The sequence below is a fragment of the Bubalus bubalis genome, chromosome 6, assembly GCF_019923935.1.
Source record: "Bubalus bubalis isolate 160015118507 breed Murrah chromosome 6, NDDB_SH_1, whole genome shotgun sequence".
In the NCBI taxonomy this organism is placed as follows: Eukaryota; Metazoa; Chordata; class Mammalia; order Artiodactyla; family Bovidae; genus Bubalus; species Bubalus bubalis.
The window spans coordinates 50,976,415-50,997,863 of record NC_059162.1 but is presented as its reverse complement, the minus strand read 5'-3'; the positions used below and the strand labels follow the sequence as shown (position 1 = coordinate 50,997,863).

The following is a 21,449-nucleotide window of genomic DNA, read 5'->3' as shown; positions in this document are numbered from 1 at the left end:
CTGAAAAAGGTCAGTTTTCATTCCAATCCCAAAGAAAGGCAATGCCAAAGAATGTTCTAAGTACTGCACAATTCTGTTCATTTCACATGCTAACAAGGTAATGCTTAAAACCCTACAAGTTAGGCTTCAGCACTACTTGAACCAAGAACTTCCAGATGTATAAGCTGGATTTAGAAAAAGCAGAGGAACCAGAGACCAAATTGCCAACATCTGTTGGATCACAGAAAAAGCAAGAGAATTCCAGGTAAGCATCTACTTCTGCTTCATTGACTATGCTAAAGCCTTTGACTGTGTGGATCACAATAAACTGTGGAAAATTCTTCAAGAGATGGGAATACCAGACCACCTTATCTGCCTCCTGAGAAACCTGTATGTAGGTCAAGAAGCAACAGTTAGAACCTGACATGGAACAATGGACTGGTTCCAAATTGGGAAAGGAGTATGTCAAGGCTGTATATTGTCACCCTGCTTATTTAACTTCTATGCAGAGTACCTCATGAGAAATGCTGGGCTGGATGAAGCTCAAGCTGGAATCAAGATTACTGGGAGAAATATCAATAACCTCCAATATGCAGATGACACCACCCATGCAGATGATACCACCCTAATGGCAGAAAGTGAAGAGGAACTAAAGAGTCTCATGACGAAAGCTAAAGAATTCCAAAAACTAAGATAGTGGCATCTGCTCTCATCACTTCGTGGAAAATAGATGGGGAAAAAATGAAAACAATGACAGACTTTATTTTCTTGGGCTCCAAAATCACTATGGACAGTGACTGCAGCCATGAAATTAAGAGATGCTTGCTCCTTGGAAGAAAAGCTACGTCAAACCCAGACAGCATATTAAAAAGCAGAGACATCACCTTGCCAACAAAAGTCCGTCTAGTCAAAGCTATGGTTTTACCAGTAGTCATGTACGGATGTCAGAGTTGGATCACAGCAGAATTGATGCTTTCGAACTGCAGTGCTGGAGAAGACTCCTGAGTCTCTTGGACTGCAAGGAGATCAAACCAGTCAATCCTAAAGAAAATCAGTCCTGAATATTCATTGAAAGGACTGATGCTGAAGCCATCTGATGCAAAGAGCTGACTCACTGGAAAAGACCCTGATGCTGGGAAAGATTGAGGGCAGGAGGAGAAGTTGACAAGAGGATGAGATGGTTGGATGGCATCACTGACTCAATGGACATGAGTTTGAGTAAACAATGAAGGAGACAGTGAAGGGAGACAGTAAAGGACACAGAAGCCTGGCATGCTACAGTCCATGGGGTTGCAAAGAGTCAGACAGGACTGAACAACTGAACAACAACAATCTCCTTTGTTAGACTGTGAGTCCCTTGAGGCTATGAATTGTATTTCAATCTCTTTTATATTCAGTTCTAAACCCAGTGCCTAGTACAGAGTAGGTGCTGTGATGACAGATGGATGAAAGGGCAGAAGGTGGGAAGACAGGGAAAGGAAAGCACTTAAATTGGGACCTTGGGTCTTTTCTATGTCTGCCATGAGGACAGAACGTAGGGTTAGGAGAGGATTTATTCACAGCCCCTTCCAGGTCTGGGGCAGCAAGAGCTTCCATAGTGGCTTCTGTGAAGCTCTTGGCAGGGTAAGAGGCTTCAAATTAAAAGATTTCTATGGTAGGTAGGTAATACTAGGAGCAAAATTAGGTGGTAAGGGTAAGAATCACAGGGGTTGGGAGTCAGAGAAGGTGTGTGGATGGATGATAGTAAGCTGCAGAACATGAATATAAATCTCTATTTGCAATGCTAACAGAGAGAGATAGGGAGCTCTTGTGACTAGGTCAGCTGCAGAATTTACTTACAGGATATATGCAAATTCATGTGTCAAGGAGGACAACACGGTTAAAATATGGTCACTAATTGATATTCTTAAGATTTTAAATATTGTTTTCTAATCTAAACTCCCTGTAAGTAGCACAGAAAAGATCGGCCCCTCTGGATTAAACCCTGGCTCAATCGTTTACTATTTGTGTCATCTTGGGAAAAGTCACTTAATCATTCTGAGTCTGTTTCCACATCTATTCAACTGAGGATACTACCATCATATGGGATTATTATGAAGATTAGTAATAATAAATATGAAGTGTCTGACACCATGCTTGAGTGACAGACCAATAAACAGTATATATTATTGCTACTTTATGGATTAACAATATATTCAGCCATTCATGAAAAATAACTTGTTTAATTCTCTTTACCATTTCATACAGACAACTATGCTAAGTGGTCATAGCTGTTAGAACATGCACAACATTGCTATATCTTCAGGAAGATGAATCTGCAAAGCTGTTTCAATATTTCCTTCAACATTTAGAGAAGTACAAAAATCAGCTAACACAGTAACTATTAACAGTCACATGCTCAAATACAGCATTAGTACTTAAAAGTCAATTCTTATGTTGAAAGTCAAAGATTCTAGCAAATTCTAGCACACAAACAAAAGTTAAGTTGGAGCAATTAGACTGACTTCAGTTTATCTATCTGTCTTTTTTCCCCCACTGTGAAGTGCTATACACAAGAATAAAAAAAAAAAAATCACTAGAATAAAAAGGTGAGATTTGTTTAAATCTCTCAAGAAGCTGGCCAATAAATAGTAAGTTTTGTACTAAGTCAACTACAGCCAGTATCTCAGTTTAAACTTTCACTTGTTTTCCCTTATGCTTTCTTTAGTTATGAAACTTTGAACAGGTGAATACTGTTAAAATTTGCTCCAAAAACATAATGAAAATAAGTCTCCAACTAAAGACCTATAGTGGTTTCACAATATCTAGCAAACTTAATCTCTTCTAGCTTTGAATATTAACCATAAACTATTCTATTCAGTCTAACTTTATTTCCCCAACACAGTCACATTACTTCTGAATCAAACCTGGCCTCCTCCACTCCCAACCCTATACTCACTCTCACCTCTGTGTGCCTGTGTGGTTTCCTGCTGCTGCTGCTGCTTAGTTGCTAAGCTGTGTCCCACTCTTTGCAACCCATGGACCATAGCCTGCCAGCCTCCTGTCCATGGGATTTCCCAGGCAAGAATACTGGAGTGGGTTGCGAGTGTGGTCCCCAACTATACTCATTCTCCTCTCGACTGTTTTCTAACTGGGACTTGTTTAAGCCCACGATTCTGGCCTATTCTGAATCACCCAATTAGCATCTTATCACAAACTGTTCTAAAATTAAAGATTGTTTTCACAAGCCACACCTAAAAATCTGACATTAAAGTTAAACCTCATGTTAACTATTTTCTGGCATTCCTGATGAGGAGAGAGTATCATTATTTTTAGTTAAGATATATTTCCTTATCACTAGATGTCAAAATTATAAATGGGAAATTGATTTATTTCAGCCATAATTTTCTTTGAGAAAATCTTTTGAATGTAAGGAATAATCCCTAGGGTTCTCAATAAGAATCTCTAGAACATGCTTATTTGTAACTTGTTCTTTCATGTATGACTATCAGATCAGATTATAAAAAAATTCACATGAATAAGATTATACATGATCTTGGATCCCTCAAATGCTATCACAGCTGAAAAATCAGTATTTATAGGAAAGACCTACAAAACTTCAAGGCAAATTAAATTAAACCACATCTAAGATTTATCATTTTTGTTAGCTTTTTTCCTTTTCATTCAGAATTTACTTAGATTGACTGCCTCCAGGAGGTATTACCCAAAATACAGACTTTAACTGAAGAGTGTAATACCAGGAAAGGGTAATGTCCAAACTTTTTCCTTTGAGGTTAAGTTAATTTAGTGAAGAAAATGAGTTTCTTTCTTAAGAAGCGAGGTTTATGTTACCCCTTCAAATCACTGTGAATAAATATTATTGTACAAATAGTTCAATATAAGAAGCATACTTTTCCATTTATGTTTAATTAGATAGTTATCATTAGGAAAAAACCCAAGGAAACTGACCTAGAATCACATTAATTAAAAAGTGTCTCTCTAACAAAACACACTATTTTAAATAATTTAAATTACCTAGGATAATAAAACTATCTAGTAAAAACTACTTGAAAATTTCATGAGTTGACTCTCACAGATTCAAGTTAGTGCCAGTTTAAAAAGTATTCAGATACTAAGAAATCTGTTAACTGATATTAGGCAAGTATCCTTTTTTGCAATCTCAGTAATACTGCTATGAAGTGAAAAAGAAGACAAGAGTAAAAAAGACTTCCCTTTAGTCACAACGGTAATACCACAAATCTACTATAGAGATAAGAAGAAAAATTTAGTTTAATTGAAGTAACTTTGAAACCCAGGCAAACAATCAAGTGTTTTCAGATCTCAATAAAAAAGTAAAATATTTGCCATATAAACATTAATTGATCATTTCAGATATGATTAACGAGGTTTAAGGAAAACAAATCCTCAATACTAGAACAGAAAAATGTGTGTTAAAAAGAAGATAATCTTCTAAAATACTATTATTAATAATAATCAAAGATTCACAAAAAATATTTACCATGAAAGAGTCAATCATAAGCAATAATAGAGTGTTGTTACAATACAGAGGAAGGAAGAAAGAAATATGTGACGATCAAAATTTATCACTTACCTCATGATTCAGCTCTGCTATCTGATCTTTCAGTTCCCTAATGTACTGGTTAGAATCAGACTTGTTAAGCTGTCCTTGAAGCTTTCCTTCTTCTTTCTGTTTTGTGACAATATAACAAAGCAAAATCAAGGGACAATTTTCACAGCCTGTACTCAAGTATTTGAAGATTCAGGACAGCATAAAGTGCATATCCTTTAACTGGCTAAATTCTGAACAAATATATTCTCAAGCTATTTTTGTAAAATTAATAGAAAACTATACTATTTCTAAATAATGCTGATTAACTGTATTAATATAATTAACACAATTTATAAACTGTACCTTTTGAGAGACTCTTAGAAATCAATAATTGAAAAGGGTCTACTAGTGAAAAAAAATTACCCTAGAATTTGAAAGCCATTTATTAAGTCATTTTGAGGGTAAATGCTTTTCTATCCATTCCATAAGAGATTCAATGCTTAATTGGGAAAGTGGTAAGCCTCCTACAATTACAGTAGGAAGTTGCTTTTGCTGGGGGACAGAAAGAAAAAAAAAAAAAAAAGAGAAAAGGTTCTTCAAAACCCTCTTACAAGGGGAAGATGGCTCTGAATAGCTTCTGTTTAATTAGCTCAGCAATGTGATTAAAAGGTGCTCTAATCCTGAGAACTAGTTACAGAATCATGCTGGAATCATTTTCCAGGGAGACAGACTGGAAAGAGGAGGAACTGCCTTTTTCTTATACCACCTGAAAACAAATGAACTTGTAAGGTAAAGGGAAAAAAACAGGATTGTTTTTGGTGTCTTCAGATTATTTGTTTAGGAGGCCATGTCTGATGTTTAAAATGTTAAGAAGCTCTGATCCAGAGACATCTACTGAAAACTACTGAGCAACTCCTGATGTCAGAAAAGTACCAATTTACCTTCAATAGTCACCACTCAGTTTCTTTTCATGGAGACAACCACTGTTAACAGTTTTTTTCATGTAGTCTTCACATGTATACACACATATTTTTACTCATACTATAGACACCATACAAGCTGTTCTACACTTGCTATTATCTCAAGAATAGTACTTGAAGATCATTCAATATCAGCATGCAGCAGAAGGATAATACATTGTGATTTGAGAGAATTTTGGAGTTCCTGTAAAAGTTATCTTAGTGGTATCTAAACATTTATCAGTTACTTAAAAGTAAGTTGTAAAAGGTGCCTTAGGTTCTGTACAATTACCTTGAGTGTGATCGGTTGTAGTGAAGAGCATTTTCCAACGTGGAAAATGTGTCTTTCCACTCACAGTAAGAAGGGACCTTGGACATAATCTGGTTTGGAATTCTGACTGCAATCACATGCAGCCTCTACTTTGCTTCCACATGCCCTCCCCCTAACATCCTTAGCAAAAAGAAGAACTAGCCAGAACTGCCTTGGCAACAGGATGGGCAGCTCCTTTGCAGAGTAATGGCAACCACCCCAACAAGACTGCTCTTCTGTGTTACTCTATTCCTGCCACCTTCATTTCATTCTTATGTACCCTTTAGTCTGTTCTGCAATCCTTTCATCAAGTTATTCCTATATGATCCTTCCCTCTCTTTTTTTCTTATGGAAATTTGACTTAAAAACCTTCTCTTGGAATGTGGCCTGCTGAAGCAGTTTGATGTAACTAATATTTGTAGAGAGGTAAAAAAACAATTGAGTTTCCCTGGTGGCTCAGTGGTAAGAAGCCGCCTGCAATGCAGGAGATGTGGGTTTGATCCCTGGGTCGGGGAGATACCCTGGAGAAGAAAATGGCAACCAACTCCAGGATTCTTGCCTGGGAAATTCCATGGAAATTTCCTGGCAAGAGGAGCCTGGCAGGCTACAGTCTATGGGGTCACAAAAGAGTTGGAAATGACTTAGCGACTAAACAACAACAAAAGAACTACTACTGTTTCTGTCTAGTCAGTGTTAATGCTTAGTCATGTCTGCTCTTTGTGACCCCATGGACTGTAGCCCACCAGGCTCCTCTGTTCATGGAATTCTCCAGGCAAGAATACAGGAGTGGATTGCCATTCCCTACTCCACAGGCTTTAAAACTTTTCTCATACATTTAAACACATATAATCATCTAAAAAAAGAATTAATTTAACAATTACTATATTTCAAACATGCAGGTCCTTCAAAATACATACATAAGACACCTTATGGTTTTTAGCCATATTCCCATATTTGAGACAAAAATTCTTTTGAAAGTTTAGAAATATTAATACGATGGCCAGAGAAATGATAGCAGAACCAATAGAACAGCAAGGATACCAAAATAGAATCCTAATCAAACCATCTCTGAAGCCTTCCTTACCGATTTTTTCATTTATATAAACCAATAAAATCTCTTGATTACTTAAACCAGTTTGAATATGGATCTGTCACTTATAACCAAAAAAATAAAAGCTAACATATCTTGAGCACTTATTAGGCCTTCACAATTGAGGTTCCCCCACAGGCTTCCCCAATGACTCATCAGGTAAAGAATCTGCCTGCAATGGAGGAGACACAGGTTCAATCCCTGGGTCAGGAAGATGCCCTCGAGAAGGAAATGGCAACCCACTCCAGTATTCTTGCCTGGAAAATTCCACAGACAGAAGAGCCTGTTGGCCTACATACAGTCCACAGGGCTGCAAAGAGTTGGATATGACTGAACATATAAACTCATATTACTTATGACAGGAATTAAGCCCTAATGCCTAAAGTATCCTTGTATGTAATGATCCAACTTACCTCCTATGCATCTAAAATGGTACTAGCTTTATATCATCCTTAGAACAACTGAGAAAATAGCTACTCAATTTTCTGTAGAGCTTCTCTATTGGAGGAGTGGTGGTAGAGAAAGACAGGCTTACAATGAGCTAGGAATTGTTCTAAGCCCTTTACATGTAATCATCACAAGGTGTATAACTGTTGTTGTTCAGTCCCTCAGTCGTGCAGGATTCTTTGCGACCCCAAGGACTGTGGCACTCCAGGCTTCCCTGTCCTTCATCATCTCCTGGAGCTTGCTCAAACTCATGTCCATTGAGTCAGTGATGACATTTTTATTCCTATTTCCTGGATAAGGACACTTAAATGAAAGACTGAGTGAATTGGATGCTCAAGAGTCACAACAATAGATGACACATTTTCTACCTTAAATTATGGCACTTTGAACATGAGAAATAATGAAACAGAATATATGGAGATCTATGCAAAGGACTCACAAATTAGCTTTCTTGGATTTGTTACAAAAATACTTATTTTAGCCTCTGCTGATTTAAGGGCTTCCCTGGTGGCTCAGATGGTAAAAAATCTGCCTGCAATGCAGGAGACCTAGGTTCGATCCCTGGGTTGGGAAGGAGGAAATGGCAACCCACTCTAGTATTCTTACCTAGGAAATCCCATGGACAGAGGAGCCTGGTAGGCTACAATCCATGGGGTCGCAAAGAGTAGAACATGACTAAATGACTAACACTTGCACTTTTCCCTCTGATTTACACAGGAATTTCAATACCAAAAGAATTTAAAATGCTATAGCTACTTGGCATCTATGGCCCTAAGCTAATATGATCCATATTATCAATTTACAGTTATCTAATACAACTTACATATCCTTATGCCTGCATCTTATTTTTAATAGTCCACTTTTTAAATGAAATATTTCAAAGGAAGAATAGGAACAAAAGTGTAATAAAATAAAGACTAATGAACCCACTACCTATATTCAGTCTGTTGCATGACTATATCTCATTCTAAGATTTTCCTTGGCTCTAGACTTACTCCACCTTTAGTCCTGTATATCTTAAAGATGGAAAAGATGATATCAGGTAGAAAGGATTAAGTAGTGAATAACTGAAAGAAGAAGGAAGACAAGGAAGAATGTAGAAAAAATTTTTTGGAAGGAGAATATTCATTAATATAAATAAAATAAAGCCATTATTCTTACAGAATGGACTTTCTAAATCCTATGTGACATTAGAAAGGGTAGCATATTTTTAGTAAGTAACTATATTTCCAAAGCCAGGAAATGTGATAAGAATTATCCATTTTAATATATGTGTTCAGCTGGCTTTTTATTTCAGTCTAATTTTATTACTATGTCATATTAATTCTCTTGAAATAGGTGATTAAATGGTAAGCGCAATCTACTACTTGGAAGATATCCTTCTGAATGAAATAAGCTAAATGTTTATGGGTTGGAATCATACTTGGATAAAGGTGATTTTTAATTAGGTCCTCAAGAAAGTTAAAAGTCTTGAGGATTTTGGTCATCATAGAGCAACATTATCATGTGGGATAATGTAAAATTTTCAGGGTAAATAAAACGGCAAAACCACTCCAGTGTTCTTGCCTAGAAAACCCCATGGAGAGAGGAGCCTGGTAGGTTATAGTCCATGGGGTCACTAAGAGTTAGACACAACTTAGCAACTAAACAACAACAAAAAATGACAAAGCCTAAGGTAAGTGCTAAAGCTGTAAGAATGTAGAAGTGTGTTAGATCTGAATGGCTGTAGAATGACCAGTAATAATAATTAAGACCATTGGAAAAAAGGCTTGGCAAGACAGAAATCATTAAGTCTGTTTTACAAAAAATGATCAAATGACTCCAGAGATTTGTTTCTTCCAAAGGTGGGTGGGTCACTGTAGGGTTTGGCTAAAAAGTTTGCTATAGCACTTTGATTTCTTTGGAGGGAAGGTAGTATTTAATGAAAAAACAGAGCAGTTAAGAAACTTTACAATAAAAAATGAAAAGCTTTTAACTTAAAAAAAGACTCCTGAATGACACTTGTGAAAATCAAAGAAGCCCTTTTAGATTTTATTGTTAAAAATAGGTGTTCTTTCAATGTCTATTAATTGTAGGAAAAAAGGCAGAATTTCAAAGAGAAACACTATATATTTGATGAAATCTAACTGCATATAGTTGTTCTTTTTAGATTTAAATATAAAGATTCCTGTTAGTTTTTTTGAAAAATTTTTACAAATAAAAACATTCTGATGCCTATTAAATCACTGTTTCTGTGGACAGATACCCCAGTAAACAACCTGTAAGGCACTGGCTAAACTGAAGAAAGAGGAAGGGTGAATAAGCGGCTCCAGACTTTAGCAGTTACCCCAGGAGAAGACAATTACCATCCAGGCACACCGTCACACATTACGAGCACACCAGGGCGACAGATACAAGTGGAAAGCTCCATCTGGGGTATTTTGATTCAATAGCCTGCTTTAAGGGAATATAGCTGAAATTTCAATAACAGAAATGAAAAGTAAGAGATGGCCTGAATGCTATATAATGAACTGAAATGTATAAAAATGACGTTTTATCTGTAAGTCTATGATTTTATATTCTACAAATAGGGTCTCACTTAAATATGTTAATATAAAGTCTTTCAAAGATTCTTTTTAAATGTAAAAACTGAATAACTGTATGTTTTTTTTAATTTTATTTTATTTTTAAACTTTACAATATTGTATAACTGTATGCTTATAATACCAAAAAACATATATAATTACTATAGTCTAATAAGTAGGTATCAATTTAATTTCACTTCTGTGGCAGTTCATTCAATTATCTAATGTTTATGCTAAAGCTGAAACTTCAGTACTTTGGCCACCTCATGTGAAGAGTTGACTCATTGGAAAAGACTCTGATGCTGGGAGGGATTGGGGGCAGGAGAAGACGGGGATGACAGAGGATGAGATGGCTGGATGGCATCACTGACTCGATGGACGTGAGTTTGAGTGAACTCCGGGAGTTGGTGATGGACAGGGAGGCCTGGCATGCTGCGGTTCATGGGGTCGCAAAAAGTCGGACACGACTGAGTGACTGAACTGAACTGAAGGGTTTTTTTGAAAGTATTTTTACACCTTTCTATTTTCAAGAAATGTCCACATGGTTCTTTCTGATAAGATGGTGGGAAAATGTCAGCTACAGTGGTAAATTTACCATGAACCTGAATTTTCTTGAGGTTTTGTTTTGGTCCAGCTGATAACAACAGATTGCCAGTTAACTGGTTTCCTAAGCAAAACAATAAGGTAAGTAACAAACTTAAAGGAAGAGAGATCCAACGTGTCAACAATTTTGGCATTCAGCAATTTCAATGAACAGACCTTAAATACTTTTTGTCACACAGTAAAAGAAACTTTACATCAAGATAGCATAAAGTAACATTTATAAAAGCTTTAAACATACATTTCACACTTGGATCTACTTTTGAAAAATAATTTTAGGAATTATCATTATGATGTCTAAAATAATCTAATTCATATTAAGGCCTCAAGTCACTGAGCTTTATATATGAACCTCTTAGTCAAAAGGTCATTAATAATTCTAGTTAATAATATGCAAGCTTAAGTGACTGGGGTAAAGTATGACAACTATAACTTACTCTGGCATGCATTGAAAAAATAAATTCGCTAGAATGGTGGATAGGTAAGTATCTGATGAAATAAGAGATAAAACAAATATGTCAAAATATTAATTTTAGAATGGAGGTGGTGAATTTATGGTGTTCACTATAACACAATTCTTTCAACTTCTGTATTTTTGAAATTTTTCATAATAAAGTATTGGAAGAAGTCATCAATAAAAAACAACTAATTTCCTCTCCCTTCCCAGTCTGCTAAAAGGTAAGCACTTGGTCCAAACTGTTCTTATCTCCCAAAGTTACTTAATGATTCTTCACTTAAAAACCCATGTTTTTGGACTTCCCTGGCAGTTCAGTGGTTTAGACCCCATGTTTCTACTGCAGGGAATGTGGGTTCAACTCCTGGTCAGGAAACTAAGATTCCACATGCCAAGCAGTGGGGACAAAAAAACAAGCAAAACAGAAATCCATGTTTTGCTTTAGAATGGACACTGCTTTCTTCACATTTTACTGAAAACTCAAGAAATGAAAAAGGAATATGATTAAACCATACAATCAGTACTTCATTAAATAGAATATAATTTTGGAGCAGGCTAAGTTATAGTTCATCTCTATAATAACATACAGTAGATTTTATGGTTGTTACCTCAAAATCCATTCTCTCTCCTTCATTATGTAGTGGTAATAGGATTGGAATTATCCTGATCCTCAACTCCATAGGTAGGCCCTGATTGGTGGAATTTAACCCAAACAAGATAAACACATCTATTTTGCATAGTGATTGGTTCAGGAGTTTCTCAAAGTGTGACACTCAAAACTTTTGCCACAAAGTATGGGGTATAGTTTCTTATTCTGGATTTTATGACACATGGGTATAAAGCTCACTTGTTAGCCATTTTAACACAATAAGGAAAACCTCCAGAAGATAAAAATGATCAGGAGGGTAGAGCCTTAAGAATCATGGTTAAATACAAGATGGAGCTCAAACTAAACTTTTCCTGAAGCATAACTTACTTCTGGACTTTTAGGCACACAAGCCAATAAATACCATTTAGTATTTAAGCCATATTATTTATGCCATAAACAAAACCAGAAATGGATTTTCTGTTACCTGCAATAAAACATCCTACCTAATAAATATTTTAAAAAATACATCTAAGTAAATGCACATGTGCTACTTTAGTCAAGTCCCACTCTTTGAGACCCTATGGGTTGTAGCCCACCAGGCTCCTCTGTCCATGGGATTCTCCAGGCAAGAACACTGGAGTGGGTTGCCGTACCCTCCTCCAGGGATCTTCCTGACCAGGGGTTGAACACATGTCTCTTATGTCTCATTGGCAGGCAGGTTCTTTACCACTAGCACCACCTGGGAAGCCCAAGGAAACAAACACCATAATGTAAACAACATAACCTATGAAATGCTTAAAACAATGATTCCCAAAGATGATTATGAAAAAAACATTACTTTGGGAGTTTTGTAAACTTATAGATTAAGAGAATCTATTTCTGATCTACTGAATTCTAAATGTCTGGGAATGAAGCTTGAAATCTCTGAACAAGGGGTGATTCTGACATAACCAGTGTGACAAAAATACACTGAAATGCACTGGTTTGAACTATCTTTGAAAATTAACTATTTCTTAAAAAACACAAATCTAAAATTCATATGCCAAGTAGAAAATGTTTATTTTTTTCTTAAAAATCTCAGTATTTTATGAGTTGATACTCATTATAGAATTTACATAGTGTAATTTTATATATTAAAAAAAGAAAAGGAGATATTTTTTAAACTACAATGACAGTGAATGTTCAGGTAAATGACCAAGACTCAAAAACTTATTTACAAATAGTCTCTATGTTTCCAGAACAAATATATTTAAAAACAAAAATAGAAGAGAGCTGTCAAGGGTTCTTTAATTTCTTTCAATTCTGCTATCAGTTTCACTTCATGTTATTTCTGTGATAGTTTCAGCTGGTCAGTTCCCTGTCTACAGAGGTTGGTTCAATTTTGAACTCAAATCCCTTTCTTGGTTAACCTAGCTTTCAAACAGAAAATATAATTTTAAAGTTTGGTAATGTATGATGAGGAACTAAATAAAATGTTTAGGATCTGAGAAAATTCTACACATATGACCTGTAAGACTGAAAACTAATTGTTCTAAAGAATGAGAAAAAAAAAAAAAGCCAAAGATCTGTGGACCAAGAAAAGAATTCTTTTAAAACTTAAAACCCCAATATTTATGAGGAGATATGGCAATAAATAAGAGAAAATGGAATCCAATTCTGTAAATTTTTAATCAGGTAACAGATTGTTAATAGCCCTAGAGTTATGTTCTTTAATATAACCCATGAATGTGTAGAGAGAAATCTTTTACTTAGAGTAGTGATTCTGGTATTCAACCACCTAGATTGCTGATTAACAACCTTAGGCATATGTTTTCACCTGTTTTGTTCCTGCAACTTTTGGGAGCTTTAATCATAGAAAGAATAAGGTCGAGATGGCTGTGGTCAGGATGTGACAATATTCTGTTACTGGAATATTTTCAACCTATTGATTGAAAAATCATAAATGCTGTGGTCAGCAGGGAAAAAAATGAATTATGTATTTGTGCAAGGCACAGCAGAAAGTAGACATTTTAATGAGAAATATTTTCACCTATATTTACTATACTCCAACATACTATTTAAAAGGTTGAACGATTAAGTACGGTGATGCATATCAAGCTAAAAGATGGAAGAGAAAACGTGAAGTGTATGCTCTGTAGCTCTACGGAGCATGATTTTGCATGTTATGCTGCAACAAAACTGAGATAAATATGTTGTTAAGTTGCTTTGAACAAGTGTCTGGAAGAAAACTGTGGTTTAGCAGTGTACAACATTAAAAAGTATTGTGGCAGTGAGAAAAGAGGCAGGGGTCCAGGTTTGTTTAAATTCATGAATAAGTCTCATTTTTAAAGAGATATTGTAATAGCCAAGCCTAAGAGTCCATTCTTGTTTCTTTCTTTATCTATGTTTTTAATGCTGGTTATAACTTACCCTATATTGCCACAGGAAGGACACTTCCTTAGACAGGAAGATAGCAGATTTTAAAAGCTGTGTTTCAAGTCATAGGTTTTTTCATACTCTTTACAACCAGATAATTTGCTTAGAAGATTTTGTTTTTTTAAAGAATTTAACCAGTTAACACCTACTTAATATACTAGATGTGTAGATGAGGTAGTAGAAAGCACCCTAGATCAAATATAAAAGCATGTAGTCTATCATTAACTTATTGCAAAATTTTTCTCTAGCTTTTTAGTTTTTAAAAGTTTTAAATCTACCAAAGAGCTGAAATTACAGTACAATATCCATATACTCCTTAAATTCACCAATTACTCTTTTGCCACATTTGCTTTTGTTCTATTTATATGTATTGTTTGAACTATCTGAATGTTAACTGCAGGTACCACATTTTACTACTATATATTCCAGCATGCACCCTCTAGGAGTTAGTAACTGTCCTACCTAACCTTAAAAAAAAAAAGCATAAAACAACCACTCATTAAGCTTTATCTTGCTTACTGAGAGAGTGCTCATTGCTAGAAAAACTGTAACTGAAGAAAATGTGATTCATCTTCTGGATAGTTAAAACTGTCATATTTTAATTTTCTTTAAATTTCATGTCATGGGGGTTATCATCTCAGTGAAAGATTTATCTCTGTTTCTTAGTTTTTTGTTTTTGATAACACAAACTTAACTCCAAATACGTACTCTTATGCATGGTAGAGCAGCTTTTGTCTCACTTTTTCCCCTATGAGGAAAGGATATATGATGATGTATCCATTTACTAACGATAAACACTGTTATGCTAGGCTGAGTTAATACCGGACAAACCCTTTGGGGAGTACTGTCTAAGAAACCAAGACTTCTGAAGAATTAGTTACAAAAAGCCTTTCCAGATCTATGCAAACATCATTTCATCACTCTGTCATTTTACATCCATCACTTTTTTTTCTCTAGATTGTCCTTTCCCAGCTTGATGACAATTATGATCTAGATCTATTATTCCCATCCTCTGGATTCTTACGTCAGCGCTTCTTTCTCTTAACCAGATTTTCTCCAGACTGATAAACTCATAATAAGTGTTCTTTTTTGGTAAGGTGCTTTCCTAGAATACTGTCCTCATAGATGAACTGATCTAAGCACAGCCTGGTGACAACAGCACTAGAAGATTAAACAGACTCATGGCTAGTTATCAAAGACCACACGGCTAGCCAAGAATGGAAATCAGATTTCATTACTAGTACCTTAATTCTAAGACAAATCACAACAGGAAATGTGCTAGAATTGTTTTTTTCCAAAAATGACATGGCTTATGTTACTCGTTTATCTTTTTCTGGACCCTCTGTAACGAGTATTAGTAAGCCAGAAGTTGGGGATTTCAGTCCTTAGCTGTCAAATTTTCTCATGTACCTTCCTTAGCATCAGATGACCATATATATGACTCCTATATATTCATCTCAAGGATAAGACATGCCTTTCTGTGGCCTGTTTAAAGGATACACGTACCAATAATTTTGCTAAAAAGCATCTTTATCAACCTATTAGATCTTGACAGGGGCACTTCCCTGGCAGTCCGGTGGCTAGGACTCTGCACTTCCACTGTAGGCAGCATGGGTTCAATCCCTGGTTGGGGAACTAAGATCCCGCAAACCACGTGGTACAGCACCTCCTCCCCACGCCTCAAAGAACTTGACAGAAAGCCAGACACTTTAAGTATAGAGGGTCAGTATGAAAAAATTAAAATATTACTTACAAATTCAGTAATCCCATCCCATATGAAGTCAAGGGAGACCAAGTACAAAAAAACAAAGATAAACCAAAGACAGCCACATAATGTCAATAATAGTTTATAAATTTCAAATTAGTAACTCATACTGTGGTGTTGGAGAAGACTCTTGAGGGTCCCTTGGACAGCAAAGAGATTCAAAAAGTCCATCCTAAAGGAAATCAGTCCTGAATATTCATTGGAAGGACTAATGCTAAAGCTGAAACTTCAATACTTTGGCCACCTGATGTGAAGAACTGACTCATCTGAGAAGACCCTGATGCTGGGAAAGACTGAAGGTGGGAGGAGAAGGGGACGACAGAGGATGAGATGGTTGGATGGCATTATTGACTCAATGGACACAAGTTTGAGTAAGCTCTGGGAGTTGGTGATGGACAGGGAAGCCTGGCGTGCTGCAGTCCATGGGGTTGCAAAGAATCGGACACGACTGAGCGAGTGAACTGAACTATAAAATTAATTTCCTTTCTCAACAATTTCGGTGAGGTGGTTTGGCTTGGCTCTGAATAATACAGTTACATTTTTCCAGAGTCATTTTTCCTCTGCATATATTCCTCCATCAAACATTAATCACCTTTAGCTTAGGATGTGGAGTTCATCTTTTGTACACTGGAACTTAAATACTTGAGGAAAATGCAGGAAGAAAATTTTAATTAAAAAAAAAACAAAGACAGTAACAATTGTTTCTATTCATACTCCTCAGAATTGATCAATGTTAACATCTTGGAATACGTAATATGTGCAGCCAGACTTTAAGAAAAATAATTGTTTCCGTAAAATTTACATGTTCTCTTTAAGCAATTTAAGAAAAGCTAAAAATACAAAAATGAAAATTAAACATTAGCTGAAATTAACAGGAAAACAAAATACAGTGAATGCAAGGCGTGTCTTTAGTATGAGAGATAATTTCCTTTTTTAGAAAACCTCAAAATAAAAGAGATTACAAAAATCATTAAGATGTTAGAGTCTACATTTTATTAACGTTTTAAATGTGTGTGGTATTGATCGACTATCTTGCTTGGATATGAGTGCATTTATACCTTCTTTCAAGTTCCCTTCCCCTCAACTTTTAGATTTTTATTAGCTATGTTATTTTTACATTGTCAAAGTTTATTAAAAAATAAAAACTCTCTCACTTGTAACCATTATTCCCATATTTTTAAAGTGTTGGTTCTATATTTAAACAGATTCAGTATTTTTCCATTTTCGCAAATTGTGCCTGTATTTCATCATTCTTTATTTTAACTTGTTTTAAGTTGGATTTCCCTCTCTAGTAATTTTTTTCAAGATTATGAGAGTAGTAATCTACCAACCTTTTCACACTGGAAAATGTCAACCTGTTTGTCTGGTTTACACATTGTTTGACTATAATATTTCTGGGTCAGCCAAACTCAGAATGTTGTAGACTAGCACTAAGATAACTTTCTGCAGTGATGGAAATGTTCTCTATCTGCACTATCTAATATGGGAGCTAGTAGCTACTGTGCAACATGAGGCTACAACCATAAGAGACTGGCCAGTGGCTATCGTACTAAAGACTGCAGCATAGCCATTGCTCTGTCGATTTCTGGCACTGAATATGCTGTGAGCAATCTGGAGGACAAGTCTTTAATCTTCCCATATAACTTTGTACATAATTTGCTTTAAGTGTTTATGGAGCATTGTGTCAAATTTTCCTAGAACACGGGGTATCCTTTTAATTTGCATATTTGAATCTTCATTAATTTCAAGGACCTCTTCTTGCTTATTTTTGCACTTATCTTCTTTCCATTTGTGATGGGATACCAATTATCCTCAGTGTTAGAGTATCTGTCAGATTAACTAATATGCTTTACCTTCTTAACCTCTACATTCACTGTGAATATTTTCTCAAGCTTTTCTTCTATGCCAATAGTCCAATTTTCAGCATGGTCCATTGAATAGGTGATTCTTTTGTGATTTCTGCAATGGTGTTCAGTTCAGTTCAGTTCAGTCATTCAGTCGTGTCTGACCCTTTGCGACCCCATGAACAGTAGCACGCCAGGCCTCCCTGTCCATCACCAACTCCCAGAGTCCACCCAAACCCATGTCTGTAGAGTGGGTGATGACATCCAACCATCTCTTCCTCTGTCGTCCCCTTCTCCTCCTGCTCTCACTCTCTCCCAGCATATTCTAAATGCTCTAATGGTGTGAGTTACTCATTGAGTCTTTTTCTATCATATTTAAAATCTATTTTCTGTGCCCTCCAAGCTCAAGTTTGTTTTCATTTCTCCATGGTCTGAGGGATAGCATGGGGAAAGGAAGAATCTACCTAAACAAGGGCTCTGTTTATTCTTCTGAGATTTTCTTGGATATTTCGTATTACCTAATAACTATTAATTCATATTACCTATTACTGGGGGGATACAGGCCAAAACCTGCGCTTCAGGATTCAGATAATTTCCGAAATAGAGTGTGTTGTTCCAAGGCCTTCACTTTAATTTAGACTCAGATGTTCACTTTCTAATCTCTTTCATTGGGTCGTTCCTCCTAAAAGTTTCTACAACATCTCAGTCAGACATACTTATTTTCCTTCTGGCCACATTTGGGATATGACTGAATGCTCTGAGGGTTTTGCTGACTTACTTATACAGCGTGGTGACAAAGGAGAGGGGAAGATAGTTGAGGTTAGAAGCTGAGGTCTAGTAGGCCTTTGTGCTCTAAAACAGTTTTCTTTCTTTCCTTAGCTTTTCCTTTGAAAGTTTATTTGAAAGACTAAGATCCTTTTAGTGGGAAAGCATATGCCTTAAAAAAAAATTACTATTTTGTTAGATGGTTGGGGTAGGAAATTAAAAGAGCAGTTTCAATCCACCTTTGGGGCAGTATTTAAATAAATGAATTTTGTTCAGTATTTACACACCTGAAACTTATATAATACTGTAGTACATCAATTATATTTCAAGAAAAACAGTACTTTGAACCTACCTCCTCTTGTGGCATAAGAATATTAAGTTTTCATACATATGGCTGCTTCCTGCTCCCTAAGATTCATTCAACAATTATTTTTTGATCACCCATTATATGCCAGGTACACAGTATAAACCAGTAAATAAGACAAACAAGGTTCTAATATATTACATGTGTCTGTGAGTTAATTTTTAAAGTGAAGTTAATTTCAGACACTTATAAGAGCTACAAATAATATAAAACATGATGATAAAATAGAGAGTAACAGCATTAGGGATTTACTTGACAAAGGTGGTCAGGAAAAATCTCTATGAGTTGGTGACTTTTAAATTTAGATATAAAGGACGAGAAGGGATCAGCCATGGGAAGATCAAGGAGCACAGCATTCCAAATACAGGGAAGAGCAAGAGCAAAAACCTGTAGGAGTGAAAGAGCTTGGTTCAAGAAACAAAAAGAAAGTTGGTGCTGCTAGAGCATGATGTGAAGGGGAATGCCATTTATGATTCAGTCACAGAAGTAGGCAGGAGCCAGACCACTCAAAGACTTTAAAGCCAGAGAAGAAAGGTGACATTTTTGCTAGGCTGACCAAGTATTCTTCATTGCTATTTTCCTGTAATTATTTGGAGGCTCTAATTCTTATTTCCATTCTAGCAATGGTTACATCAAAAGTTATTTAAATGTAAGTACATTAAAAAATTATAATGGTAATCAAATAATTTCACATGGTATAAAAACTGAAGTGCTCTTTACTCTTCTGCACCAAGCCCTTTACTCTCCACAGACAGGCTATGATAGATACCACAGTAGACATCCCAATGTACTTACACACACACACGTGGATACTTTTTAACATACACAAATGGAATTATCACACACACTGTCTATAATTTTTCTCATTATGTCTTGCAGAGCTTTCCTTATTCTTTCTTAAAGATACAGACTTTTATAAATATGCATCTACTATGGTTTAACCATTCTCCTTATGATGAGTAGTTAACCATGCTTTTAAATACTAAAAATGTTAGATTTATGCATCCATCTTAAGAAGTTACATAAAGAATACAAAGCAAACCTAAAATAGGAAGTAATAAAAGAGCGGGAATAAAACGGGGGGGTGGGGGTAGCTTATTGTTTAAATTGCAATTGTTTGCTAGTATTGTGCTGGCCAGTGTTTTAGAAATGCTGGCTACGGTCAGTTCCACTGCTTTCTCCTTTCTTGAGTTCCCTACAGATATCTAACATACTGCCCAATTCTAAACTGAAACATCATTAGTTTTTAAACTTTTATACAGGAACTCTTGAATAGGAAATCAGTACTTGATATACTTTAATATTTTAAGCCTGACAAAGTAAAACTTAAAACATGGTTTACAAATAGATATCACACCCTTAAAGGAAATAACAGAAACAATTAGTAATCTCTCTATGCTCTCTTCATAGAGATTTCAAAATAAATCTAAGGTTATACATAGGATGTGGGTTTTTTGCTCGGAGTAGTATTACAGAAGGTTTGTGGTATTAGAAGGGGTCATGACACAATGCAGGTTGCTTAGTTTCAAATGCAAGTGTAAAGCTTACATTAAAAAATATTTTAAATTATACCCACAGATAAAAAATGTAACAAAAAGAGAGATTATGCTACATAAAGATATATAAGAGCTCTTTTTCTACCCAGTAAAAATTAAACCACTTTAGAGACCATTAAAAGGCACTATCTTGACTGTTCTAAAGGTTAAATAATACTTTTTTTTAAGGCTATATTATGAAACTATGTTCAACGGTCACAGAGGCAACCATATTAACTTGCAACAAGAAGCGGCACAATTTCTAAGTCCTAATGTGATATTTTTCAGTTAAAGCAAAATATATTAAGTAAATTATAACTACATATGAAATTATGATAGTAGCAGAAAACATAATGATTTGAATAAATCCGTGACAGTTGATAAGCAATCACTGTGATTAATCAACATAACCTTACTGAAACATCAATAGCAACCACTAAGCTTTAGTAGGTTTTTACTGATTTGCACTTTGCCTTAGGAACAATTATTCAGAATAGTAAATGTGGTAAATGGTAGCCTCTCCATGACTTCAAGGTGACTCATTTGAAACATCTAAAAACAAATCATACTCATATCATGTACTATTGGTAAGTTTCTAAAACAATTTCCTGTAATTTCAAGTCACAGACAAAAAGGTTTGAATACTCTTTATGTTTTAGTAACTAGAAAAAAAAAGTACATATAAATATTTTTAAGAAATAATAAAGTAAGTTGAAAAGTATGGAAAGGAAAATAAAATTTTTTCTCACTATTAAGATTGATTTAATTGCATTTTCTTTTTTTTAATTGGAGGATAATTGCTTTACAATATTGTGTTGGCCTCTGCCATACATCAACATGAATCAGCCACAGGTATACATATGTCCCCTCCCTCCTGAACCCCCTTCCCTTCTCCCACCCCATCCCATCCCTCTAGGTTGTCACAGAACACTGGGTTGTGTGCCCTGTGTCACATAGCAAATTCTCACTTGCTATCTAGTTTACAATGGTAATATATATATTTCTATGCTATTCCCTCAATTCGTTCCACTGTCTCCTTCCCCCACTGACACAAACACATTTTTAAAATGATGTTTCTTACTAGATCAGTTAGATATACACATGAAAAAAATAAGCATTTGCACAAGGCCCAAAAGCTAGAAAATATTTCTTATAGATCAATTTAATTAGAAACAGATCAATTTTGTGACCTATACTTAAAATTCTATCAAATTTCAGGG

At 35.5% G+C, this 21,449-nt stretch overlaps 1 protein-coding gene across 13 annotated transcripts in view; it reads right to left on the bottom strand.

Annotated features, from left to right (window-relative positions):
* EVI5 (ecotropic viral integration site 5) overlaps window positions 1–21,449 on the bottom strand; it is a 242,191-nt gene that overhangs the window by 32,371 nt on the left and 188,371 nt on the right. For 12 of the 13 annotated variants that reach the window (XM_044944678.1, XM_006061325.3, XM_025288256.2 and 9 more), the window contains one exon: window positions 4,571–4,666. The exons of the other annotated variant lie outside the window; for it this stretch is intronic. In XM_044944678.1, the coding sequence (XP_044800613.1) occupies window positions 4,571–4,666 (96 nt within the window). The remainder of the gene's footprint in view (window positions 1–4,570; window positions 4,667–21,449) is intronic. 13 annotated transcript variants of the gene reach the window in all.